A 13,498-nucleotide genomic window follows, 5' to 3' on the forward strand; every position below is an offset into this window, starting at 1 on the left:
TGATTATTGATATCAAGATTACTCATTTTAAGTTATTGAAATTCAGTTCCATGCTCAGACTTTATTATAATTATCTGCACAGTACACCACCAGAATTTTTTCTAAATTCTCCAAAGTTAACCTTTGCCTTTTGTCACTGAGAATCATTTTGAAAGCAGAAAAACTTCTTTCAACCGAAACTGATGTGAGAGGCAAATTTTAAATTAGGTACAATAGAAACATCAATACTTACTGGAACATTTATACTTTCCCCCGATATCACTCTTGATACTTTTTCCAACAATGAAAACCCTACATTCTTATTTAATACATTGTCCCACTTATTTTTAACTTTTTTCCCAGTTTCGCCCAAAGCAGAATGTATGTTCACTTGAGCTTCCTTTACTATTGCTATTTGGCTACAAAGAGATTGTTTTTCACGTTCTAATTGTTCAATGCTTGCAGGTATGAAAGAAAAGTTTGATGTTATGTAGGCAATATCGTTTTTCACTCGTGAGTCATTCAGACAATCTTTCACTGCTTTCACACACGCTGCACTATCAGTTTCAGGTAATTTATCAATAACTGTGACCACTTCTTTAAAATACTTAGAATAATACACCACTGACTGAATCCAGGTTCCCCATCATGTAACAACTGGCTGAGGTGGGAGTGGGATATCTGCAAAGTTCTCTCTGAATATTGAAATCCTGGATGGGGCTTTACAAAAACATTTTTTTGTGTTAGAAATAAACGAATTGACAAGAGGAAATTCATTCCGGATTGTTTCAGAAACCCTGTGAAGGCCATGTGCTAGACAGGTTAAATGCGTGAGGTTAGGATAAAATGTTTTAAGAAGTGGAGCTGCAGCAACCATGTATGAGGCAGCATCAGTACAAAACAACAGAACTTTAGAATCGTCTATATTACCTGAGTATAAAGACTGTAGGCCTTTATTTACAAAATAAGCAATGGCTTGGCTATTCACTTTCGAAAGTTCCTTAACACATACGAGGTGTGGAATCGAAGGTCCATCAGGACTAAGTTTTCCTACTACCATATTTGCTATATACCTATTCATAGGATCTGAGGTTTCATCCACAGAGACCCATATGTAAGAATCACCTATATCCTCCCGAATGGAAGCGAAAGTTTCATTGTATATTCTGTCTAAGTAATTTTTTCTTAGGGTCGACTCAGATGGGATATTTTGTTTGCAGTATTTTTGTAAGAACTGTCTTAAAACCGGATTTTCAATTGCATTCCAGGGAATGTTAGCAGCAACAAACGCTCTGGTTAAATCAGCATAGAAATTGCTGCTGAGATTGGATGAAGTAGGCTGTGTTAGTAAAGTTTGTTGCAGTTGATTTTTCTGCTGAACTTTAGCCTTATGAGCCGCTCCTTGCACATGCTGCTTTAGGTGGCACTTCTTTTCTTGCGAAATCTAAAAATGTAAAGTAAACTGAATTAAAATAAAATCCTAATTGTTGTATTGCCGTATTTCTATCACAAAGTTAGTGGGTTCGAACAATCAAAATTTTAATGACCTGCAAATACTTTAACTATCGGAATTTAAAAGGTTAAAGTGTAGTGGTCTTAAAAAGAATTATACCTCAGGATAGCTCAGTCAATGTATAAATATTATAGGCCTACTCATTAAAATTAATAGAATTTATATATTTCAACTATTGTTACATACCTGTTTGCTACAAATCTTGCAGAATATTATTTTTCCATCATAAGTGAATTCTGAATATTCTGTTAGCCATTGCCGGATCAATGTAGATTTTGCACTTATATTTTTCGGCATTATCGCGTTAAACTTTACAGGAAAACGTCCTACCGCTCAAAACTTCTCAACATAAATAAGGTGAGGGAAAGAGCAACTGTTAACGAGCATTCAAATGAACCGTTGTTATTGAGATTCAATTGGACAAAAATACACAGTTCCACTTATTGTTGCATTTCCTGGTAGTGTTAACACTAGGAGGGCCATTCTTTTAAATGTTTTGTAACGGTTTACCCTACTAATTCGCAGTTTTACGACTTTTCATAAATATTTCAAAAACACTCTTTCTCCAAAAATTGTGATTTTATGACACTCTGAAGGGCAGTACAGCTAATCGGTTTCAGACCGAAAACAGTCATTTTTATAGTATAGTATATCTCTGAATCGGTAGCAGCACATGTTGTGAATGTTGCCTGCTTCAAAACTAAGGTTGGTTCTTTGTCGGCATTTATGCCTCCAAACATGTTAAATTCGGTGAAATCTATTGCGAGTGTCGTGAGATTCAAAACATTTTGTTTCCTTTATCAATGGTTTCATGGCCGGTGTGAAGCAAACTTTCCACTTTTTAAATGCCTTAAATTTCGCAGTGAATGCATGTATAAATTATAAAAAGTAAGAGTAAAATGCGAAACTTTACAGTGAGTTAGGCATTTTTAGGCGAATATTAACAAATTAGGCTCTAATAACCGTTTTAGGGCATTTTAGGGCACTATAAAACTCTTTGAATACCTTTCAATTTCCATGAAACACAAATATTAATAATTATTTTTACTTTTCTCCTAAAGAAACAAAATAGGCATTTGCCCTAGAATCCGATGTCTGATTATTACATATATGCTATCTTAAATATTCTCCACTGAATAAAATATGATATTTCAGTCATTAAATGTGACAATAAGATTTATTGCCCAATGTCACCTACAGGTGACACCCCTACAGTGCGTTTGTAAACATGATTTTCCATGAATTCTCAATAAACAATACTCCTATAGGCTATAATAAACATTATTTAATCATTTATAAACAATTTGTACATCTGTAATGAGTTTGGGCTAAGACGGGTTAAACACAGAACATTAACTGTCCATTTTCTCTTTTTTTCTTTCCCTGCCATAATTGAAGTTAGGTTACGCTGTAAGAATTAATAGTAAATGCTTATAGATTAACTCAGAGTGCTAATATTATTCTTAACTGGACAATATTTACCACTTCACATTTCCACTGCTCTATTATGTGTGAGCGTGTACCGAAAGAAGTCGCTGTTGTCAGCTTACAGCGGTGCAATCTCTGGTTGCTCTGTTGCCACACTTCGCGCTTGGGCGGGACAACCCACAGTCGTCTGGCAGCTGAACGCTTGGGACAAGTAGTCTATATTATAGCAACATAATTGTTATAGTCGGAGGCACCGATTTTGGCAGACGACCTCGATGACATTTCCAGTAGGCGAGCCAATATTGTTTGTGTAAGCTGCGAGAATGAGATGCGATAACATTCTGAGTCGTTCATATTTTCATAACAGCACCTCATATCAATTATCCTTATTATGAAACACACCACAGTACAGTCCTATTCAAAGAATACCTTTAATAAATGTAAATGACTTCCGTTCGCAATGATTTTACAATACGTCTCCTACATTTTCTAAATTAAATTAATTCTTAATTAAAAGGAAAGAGCGTTGCATTGCGCATATATATATATATATATATATATATATATATATATATATAATCCTACCCTTACCAGATCAATATACAAGATTTGTCCAGTAATAATCTAGGGATCATCTACTGGTGGTGTGACAATTCAAGTTAATAAAATTACGATTCTTCTTAATAATCAAAATATAATTTGGTTAATTGGGTAAAATTGCATGCTGCGGAAGTTAGATTTATATAAGAGTATAATAAATAGGATTGTAATGGATATTACAAGGGCAATAATTTCTTCACACACACATTGTGAATAGAACAGAGAAGAAAGCATTTTAAAATATTCGAAATCGTACAAAATATCAGAGAAAGCAATTTTCCCTGCACAAATTGCACCAATTGAAAAAAATATAATTACCATTCACAATAAATACTGTATATTATGGATTCTAAAAAGTTGTTTATTAATGTAGAGGTATTGGCTGATAACTATTAAATTCCAGCACAACATTCATTCAGAATATGTAGAAATTACACTTTGGATTTTACTAAATGTATAGGCCTACTATCAAAAGGTCTTACGTACCTCCTAAATACTGTACATGTGTTAGCTGTGCGATATCCGATGTTTAATTTTTAAAAATATAATTCATAGTACTGAAACTGCCATATTGAATTCGCACAAATTGTATTATTCGTAATTTTTGTCTCGAAAACCCCTAAGATATCTAATTTAATTTTTCACCCATTTTTGTCCCACTCCACCACTTTAGGGACAAAGTCGGACTAAATAATACCTTATTTGTATTCTGTGATCGCAGAAATCCCCAGATATAGACTTTCATCGAGATTGGATGACATGAGATTTCCTTAGGATATGGTATTTAAAAAATCTAAGAATGTTTAACCAATATTGTAGAGAGTAACCGTCATTTTAAATTTTACGTCTCTAGTTATATATAGTATATATAGTTCAGTGAATTTTTAAAAATCGTCGACTTCTTTCTCTCTCCTCTGTGCTCGGAAGTAAAAAAAAAAAAAAAAAACAAGTTATTTCAAGGGAGTAGCCTACATGAAATTGAATTTTTTACTTTCCTTATACATTTTAGAAACAATTCTGAGAGATGAGATGAATAGTCTGACCCAATTTTATGAGTGAATCTTTGTTTTAAATTTAAAGGCTGCATGTCTGCTGATTAAAAAAAATAAATCGGTATAATTATTTTGATCATTACTGCCTCCCATTTTCCATCCCTTAATGTTCGTATTTCGTAAAACTCAGTCTTATCTATTGACTAAGGATTAACATATTTCCATATATATAACAGATTATATTTCCATTTCGTACAATATTCTGGTCACGAGACATAATCATATACTTTGTCTTTTTGGGATTTACTACCAAACCTATCGCTTTATTTGCTTCAAGTAAAATTTCCGTGTTTTCCCTAATCGTTTGTGGAGTTTTTCCTAACATATTCACGTCATCTGCATAGACAAAAAGCTGATGTAACCCATTCAATTCCAAACCCTTTCTGTTATCCTGAACTTTCCTAATGGCATATTCTAGAGCAAAGTTAAAAAGTAAAGGTGATAGTGCATCTCCTTGCTTTAGCCCACAGTGAATTGGAAAAGCATCAGATAGAAACTGGCCTATACGGACTCTGCTGTAAGTTTCATTGAGACACATTTTAATTAATCGAACAAGTTTCTTGGGAATACCAAAGACACATATAGACTACTGTAATATTTGTTTAGTTTTTGGAGGTGACTGTCCAGAGTGCACAAATACTCGGGCGTGCATGTTTACTCTTATGTCCTAACAGAGATAACAGCCAATCTTGCAGCGATGAGGAACTCACTCTCCAGTTCACGTTAAGAAAATCCATCTGCCAAAATCCCTGCGCGACCTATATCACAATATATGAGCAAATTGTTTAAGAATCTGGTTCATCGATCGAAACAAAAGTAACTCGCGGGCCTGATCCGCCCACGGGCCGTAGTTTGGCAAGCCCTGGTTTAGGTAGTTGGGAGTCAATTTATAAATTTACAATCACTATTTTGTTAATATATCAATATTAATTAACTGAAATTATGATAACTTTCTCAAAAATTGTCTACAAAAATAAAGAACAAGAATCTAAGTTTATGTTTGATGCTTTTCTGTAGATACATGTCTAATAAATTGTCTGTCAGTCTTTATCAGATCATAAAATTCACTGCGTATTTACTTGGAATTAAGTTTTACAGTTAGCAGTTCTTTAACAGTAGACACTAGAAGTCTTTTCCTTTCTGTTGACCAAATATCCTCCATGATGCTGAAAATCCTTTCAACTGGAGCAGAAGTTGCAGGCAGACCTGGCACAATCCCCAACTTAAATATGTTATTGAATGAAGACTTTGTCTTAATAAATGCTGAACTCTAAGAACCATTTTTCTGCCTTGGTTGGTGTTATGCTTTCTGATCGTGAGTTCCAGTCTGACTTTTGTTGGTCTGTTATTTGATTGAGCAATATACGCTCATCAAATAGATCATCAATATTTATGGTGTATTTCACAATTTTGTTGACCTCTGTACATTTTTTTCTAATGCAACCATTCTATTTCACCCTCTAAATTCATCCATACAAAAGAATCTACTTTGTCAAAACTTTGTGTCCACAGTTGTAAGCACTAGATGCAACTGTCATAAATCAATCTTTACAACTACATATTAGGATATTTGTTCTTTTATGACATTATTTTCAATAATTGTGTTCAATAATTGCTTAGCTGAATGTGACACAAAACTGAGAGATACTGTTTCTTTCAGTTGCTAGAATACATAATTCCTTGTATACTAGTAAAGCTTCTGTAGTGATAATGTTGTTACATTCTAGTTTTAAAACTGTATTATTAAAAAGGTAATGTGCCTAGCAAAAGCATAAGGTTCAGTTCCCTTTATGGGTTTGCAAAGAAATCTAAGCAAGAGCTTTGGACAGTACCTGAACTCTTTCATGTACCTAACAACAACTGGCACAAGTTTCTGATCTTTTCTATTACAAATATCAATGGATACAGTGACATAATTAACTAACTTCCTTCAATGAGTTTAACACATTGTTAAAAATAAATGGGGTAAATAACATTCACAATAACTGCTTTAGTTTTGGACCTAGCTGACGAGTATTTACTTTCAAGTTTTTAAGTTTTTATGTGCAGTCTGATTTATTGAAGCTTACACTATGATTTGCTGAATAGTACTGGATGTAGCTTCCATAGCATCGCAATCGAGATCATTAATGCTCAAATCCTTTGTCTTCAAAAATGCTGTGATATATGATTTAGATGCAGTTTTAACATATTCCTGTGGTGTTGTTGTCCTTGTTTTGTTTCTCTCCCCTCCTTTTCAGTTTCATTGCTACATGATTTAAAAAATTTGAAGTAATCTTGCAATTTTTCCCTGAATACACACTTCCTTTTTCCCATTTTGAATTTTCAATACATACATCAAATTACATTACAATTCAATACAAATTTCGTACAAAACAGATTGGAAACACGAATCACATGGGTGCCAGCAAACATACATGCAGTGCGTTTTTTGCTTTTGATTATGCAAATGGAGGTCACGTGATGAGACAAGTTTTACTCATACAGTGCATCAGTGTGGCCAACACCAACATGAAAATAAATTTACCACTATCGAGCACTTTCTATGAAGAAAGAGACCACAGAGCTTTAAGAAAGTCTTTGACAAAGCAGTAAAAATCACGAATTTAAGTCCTAACCACTGGAACTCAAAGTTTTTCGGACTCCTATATAAGAACATGGGAAATCTTCACAAATCCCTTCTCCACATAGAAATGAAAATGGCTTTCTCAAGGCAGAACCTTAAGTAGACTCTTTGAACTGAGAACTGAGGTGTGAACTCTTTTCATAGATTGTCACTTTGAGCCGGAAAATCTTCGACAGACCAGTAGTAGCTCTTCAGACTTTCCTATTTAGTTGGTGAGGGAGAGGCCGAGGGCGAGGGGGAGAGGGAGAGAGACCAGTCTATGTTTTAAAGGAAAAAGTGCAAATATGTTTATTGCTGTAGATAAAATCCAGATTTTTAAATGTACAAAGGGGATGTACAAAATGACAAACATGTTTTTTGGGGATAGAATAAGACCACTGATGATGTCCTAGGGAATTAGGTGCTTATTCTTCAGGATTTCACTCCAGTGCTGCTTTTCACTTTTGGTTCTGAAGTGTTTTTATGATTTTGCTTTCATTCTTTGGATTTTAATTTTCTGCTTCAAGTGATACTTCAAGGTTGGTTTTTTGCAAAATATTAGTACCTTTTTGGCAAGAAAGTCTGCATGTTCATTGCCAGTTATGCCACAGTGTAATTGAATACACTGAAACAATACTCTTTTCCTAGATTGTATAGTAGTTTCGCAGATTGAATTATTTAATTTATTCTACTGTTTTTATGTGAAGCTTTTGCTATTGCTAGTTGCCGCATGTTATATCTGGATCAAACTAAATGACCTATAAAATGTTCAAGATGTGTTTCAAAACAGAATATAAATCTGGAGTCAAAATAGTCCCTGATTCAGATCTCCAGTTGAGGACTACTTTGAGTAAACAAAATCATATTAAATAATATTAAAAGGAAAAATTGTCCTGGGATTGGGTATCAAACTCGGGACCTTTAGCTAAGCGTGCCAGTTCTACAACTGAACTATCCAGAAATGACACACGGTCACTGTCCAGTTCTTCCCTTTATGTCCACATACCTCAAATGGGTTGACAAACATCAAAGACCCAACACAAAGTGTATACTATACTGTATGACTTTAAATTGTGGTTTCATCCCACTTGGGCTGATTACCTCGTTGGGTTTTTTCCGAGGTTTTCCCCAACCGTAAGGCAAATGTCAGGTAATCTATGGCGAATCCTTGGCCTCATCTCGCCAAATACCATCTCACGATCACCAATCCCATCGACACTAAATAACCTCGTAGTTGATACAGCGTCGTTAAATAACCAAGTAAAAAGAAAAAAAATTGTGGTTTCATATTATAAAGCACATTCGCGTTGATTATGCGAATCTGGCTTCCAGGTTTAGCTTCCTGTGAAGCTGGTTTGACTAACATTAAAGGGAAAAATTGTTCTGCGACTGGATATCGAATTCAGGATCTTTGGCTAAGCGCATGAACACTCTACCACTGAGCTGTCCAAGAATGACACATGGCTATGGTCCAATTCTTCCTTTTATGTTCACATACCTCAAGTGGGTTGACAAATGTCAAAAACCCAACACAGGGTGCATACTATACTGTATGACTTTAATTTGTGGTTTCATGTTATAATGCACATGTGCATTGATTATACGAATCTGGCTTCCAGGTTTAGCTTCCTGTGAAGCTGGTTTGAATAATATTAAAGGAAAAAATTGTTCCGGGACTGGATATCGAACCCAGAATCTTTGGCTAAGCACATCAACATTCTACCACTGAACTATCCAGGAACAACACATGGTCATGGTCCAATTCTTCCCTTTATGTCTACATACCTCAAGTGGGTTAGAGTAGGTTATATGAGAGGGTAGCTAAGTGACAGGAGGCAGAGGAATGTAATCTGATAAGGTTTAGATCAGGGGTGGGAAACTCGTATTGTAAATAGAGCAGTCTGTATAATAGCAACTAAGGTAAGGGTAGAGGCTAAGCTCTCTGAGAGTGGCTGTTTCCCGGCCCTGGTTTAGTGTAAGATGAGGAGAGTGACATGAGGCTGAGGACTGTAAAAAGGTAGAGTAGATTATATGAGGTAGTAGTTACGTGTTAGGAGACCAAGGATTGTAATCTAATAAGGTTTAGATTAAGATGAGGGAGTGCTAAAGTGACATATGTTAGAGAGGTTATATAAGGAGGTGGCTAAATGATAGGAGGCCAAGGACTGTAGTCTGATAAGGTTTAAATTAAGATGGACAGCTTAATGATATGAGACTGAGAACTGTGACAAGGTTGTCAATTAGCAACCCCTCATCTAACCCACTCTAACCTGTTGCAATCCTTTGCTTTCTGTCACTTAGTGGTGTTGTGTTGTGGCCGCTAAGGGTAAGAGTTACCAGTGATTTTAATAAAAACCGTACATAGACAAAAACCATGTGTGCGTACATTGCACTAGTTGACGGAGCACATTACATGACAATGTTTTCACCTTAATTTATCACCTTTCCAAGTTCTCCACATCCTAAAGAATATTATTACTCTCCACTTTCACAAAACTCAAATCAGTGTAAATAAATATTGCAACAGTGATTTTTTTTTTTTTTGCACGTGGAGGTTTCAGTTGGTGGACACATTTAAATTCTAGAATGCTATTCGAATATTTGGAGTAAAAGAGCATTCTTGCAAAATCGAAGGCTTCACCACAGGTTAATGAGGGAACTGCATCAGTAATTAATATTTATTTACATTTACAATATTTTAACAGTTATTAGCTTTATTTATTACTTAGTACAGCAAATATGTATGTTGAAGTCTGATAGGAGCACGTAGCTCCTAATAGTAAAGGTGGATCATACGAGGTCGAACAATGAAGTAATGAGACTGATTTTTTCTCACCTGATGAGGCAATCTTGTAGCTTCCTACCAGAGATGTTTGAGCTTGGTCCTCCCTCCACCCGAATTCAAGTTGGCACCATCCTGCAAGCTGTCATTGTGGAGTAGCTGCTTGACTAGTTGAGTTGTGTGTTCACTCCTCATCAATACAACGGAATGCCACGAGAACGATGGGAAGCTTCAGCAGCCTTTTGAAAATGAAGTGATGTCAAGAGAACAAACTTTCTGATGGCATAAAATGTTTGCTGAGGGCAGAGGCAATGTTGGAGATGAACACTGGAGTGGGCGGCCAACAACTACGTGAACTGACGACAACATTGCCAGGATATGTAAAGTTTATGAACTGACAGGCCATTAACAGCCAAAATGATTGCACAAGAATTGAACATAAATCGAGAAACTGTTGACTTCATTTTGACTAAAGATCTGGGCATGAGAAAAATTTGTGCAAAAATGGTTCCAAAAAATCTCCCCAGGCAACAGCGAGATGAATGGAGAAATATGGCTGGTGATCTGTTTCAACACTGTTGCAGCCTCCATATTCACCCAGCCTTGCTGCATGCAACTTCTCATTCCTAAAAGTGAAATCAGTTGCGAAAAGACGCCATTTTCAAACAACAGAAGATGTCCAAAAGGCCGTAACCTAGGCGTTAAACAGTGTCTCAAAAGATGAATTTCACAGCTGCTAGCAGCAGTGACAGTAACGTTGGAATAAGTGTGTGCAGTCTCAAGGGAACTACAATACTTTGAAGGTGATCACATTGTAGTTGGTTAAAGATGTAAGTAAAAGTGTTTTTTAAACTAGTTCATTATTTTATTGTCCGACCTCGTACATAATGTTCAGACTTTCTAAATATGGTTTTAAGACATGAAGTAGACCAATGATTTGAAATTATAAGCAGTTAACTACAACAATAAAGTGTGTTACTGTAGTATGTACATGTATAACATTTATTGCATTCCTATTGTATTATATTATTTGTTACTTTGTTCTTGGTGACTTTTAGTGGGTTTGGTTGATGAAGTTGGTGACATTACAACATCTGAAGCCATTAGGTTGGCTACAGCAGCAGCAGGTTGGTGTCAGTTATATCAAGGAATGTCTCTGAACAAAGTGACGCTGGACTCAGTGACATTAACTGAAGTCCTGAGACTACACCTCTTGTCATCTGGAGGACGGTCAGGGGAAATGAGTTCCAAGTGGAGGTAAATATATTGGATTTGACACATGGGATGTGTATGAAGCTAGTGTTAATTATTTTCTGCACTGTTACATTTAATATTACAGTTAGCTAGTAAAAAATAATAGTTAAAGTGATAATGTTTTAGATCTTAATTTTATAACAGTTTTAGACCACAGAGATCAAACATTTGTAATATTGTAGTAAAGTTCATGGAGAAATGGTACAAAGACATTGGCAAGGAAAATGAAAAAATCCTGAGTAAACCTTGTGTGTGTGAAGAGTGTACATTTGGCTCTTATTGTTTAATTCGTCATATAAAGTTAAAGCAACAGTAGATTTTTCTTAAATAGATTAATAATAATAACCTGTGGCGCTACAGCCCATGAAGGTTCCAGACCGACCAGCCGCCTGCTGGTCTCACGCCCACATGCCAAAGCAGAGGTGGATGACCATCTAACCAAAATGGAGGTATCGCGTGGTTAGCGCGATGATTCCCCCTAGCCGTTATAGCTGGCTTTTCACAACCAGATTTCACTACCTATCGTAGATCCCCAAGTGCATCACGATGCTGGGTGGGCACCAGTCAGTGGCCGAAATTTCATGAGAAAATTTCTTCCCCCATGAGGATTCGAACCAGCGTGCATTCCATAACGCAAGTCCTAGACAGGATGCCTTAGACCACGACGCCATGGCATGGGATTTCTTAAATACATTACATTAAACGTTCCACATATATGTCCTCTCTGTCCCCAGAATGTAGATATTAACATCTTGTTAAAAATACTGACTTTCAACACTGCAATGTCTGAAAGCATGTTTTTGTTATATCTTCAGAATTGTAATGCAAAGTTAACTTCAGTATTTATTTTATCCTATAGATACATCAACAAAAAAAGAAAAGTTACCCGTGAATCGAATTACCATCAGTTAACACCAATGTAGGGGAAACATCATTGAATGTAAAAAATCTTCCCCACTGTACATTTTCCTAGTTGAATACCATATTAAGAGGTATTACCTATATTGCCTTCCCATGAGATATTTCCTATCCCTAATCACTATCTTGCGTGTTTTTTTGGTTTAATTTTATGTACTGGCAGTTAAACATTTCACAATACCTTTTAGTCGTGATGATACAAGAGTGATCACATTATTCGAAAATAGATCAAGCATTTGTTAGTGTTTAATGCCATCATTGCGTCATTTTAAGCATCCACTTGTCATATGACTTTGTATCAAACAGAAAAAAACTAAATGCCATTGGGATAATGCAATCCCCAAACTGTATGCTCTGCAATATCAATGAACAGATGGACCGTCATCACCTGGGAAAAAGTCCAGCCCTCGACTCCTCCTCCGAAGGGGACCGTTACTGGGAAGCCAGGATGAAGATGTGTTATTTTAGTTAGCTGCAATTTTCCTATTACTGTTTTTGTTGTTTGCTTGTAGTCAGTGACTCCATTGGTCATGTACTAGCCATTTGCAAAAACAAAATATATATATATATATACAACATGACATTAAGATATATGCATCATGTGCTAAAACTAAGAAGAAGCAGAAAATAGGAAAGATTGGAAAATGCTGGGTTTGCAGTGAAAGACCTGTCATTTGGCAGAACGTGTGGGGGGGTGTGTGTGCTTGCGTGCGTGCACGCGCGCGTTTTTTTTAATAGCTGGGAGCCCCCCGCAAATATATCTTGCCCCTTTTCTTACTGCCATTTTTTCCATATTGTCATAATTTTAGTTTTACATCTAATTTGAATAAAACAATTTGGCATAGCAAAATACTCCATTTTTAAACAAAATTAAGTGAACAGATATGAAAAAAATTTAAATGCTGTAACTATTATTTTACTAAGGCTATAATTACACAATAATACCTAAGATAAATTTAATGTGAAGCTTAGTTCAACAAGCGATTTTTCCTTTTGGCCTTTTGAGAAGCAAATTACTCAATCAAATCATGTAGATCAAGTGTTTGGGCCTTGAGAGCACTAAGTCTTACTTGAGTCATGGTACTGAAACACTGGGATTCGTTTCACCACAGATAGTTTGTGTTTAACTACTGGTCGAAATACTGAGTCTATTTTAGTCCATTTCGAAGCAGATTTTTCAAGTTCTGTTTTCCTTCTGCGTTTTTCTGCGTCACTTAAATGTTCAGTAATTACTTTTAAAAGGTTTCCTTGTCACAAAGCACAAGAAAAATGACGAATTAAATCTAGTAACAAGCAGACGAGTTGCTATACAAAACTTCTTTATTTCAATGTGCGTTTACTGTTTATATGCTGCGACTACAACTGCC

At 35.7% G+C, this 13,498-nt stretch overlaps 1 protein-coding gene across 3 annotated transcripts in view; it reads left to right on the forward strand.

Moving 5' to 3' along the window:
- Positions 1-13,498, forward strand: part of LOC138709148 (bromodomain adjacent to zinc finger domain protein 1A-like) — a 111,564-nt gene that overhangs the window by 27,068 nt on the left and 70,998 nt on the right. For all 3 annotated transcript variants that reach the window (XM_069839683.1, XM_069839685.1, XM_069839684.1), the window contains exon 10: positions 11,018-11,216. In XM_069839683.1, coding sequence (XP_069695784.1) covers positions 11,018-11,216 — 199 coding nt within the window. The remainder of the gene's footprint in view (positions 1-11,017; positions 11,217-13,498) is intronic.

Source organism: Periplaneta americana, chromosome 11 (genome assembly GCF_040183065.1).
Source record: "Periplaneta americana isolate PAMFEO1 chromosome 11, P.americana_PAMFEO1_priV1, whole genome shotgun sequence".
Classification (NCBI taxonomy): Eukaryota; Metazoa; Arthropoda; class Insecta; order Blattodea; family Blattidae; genus Periplaneta; species Periplaneta americana.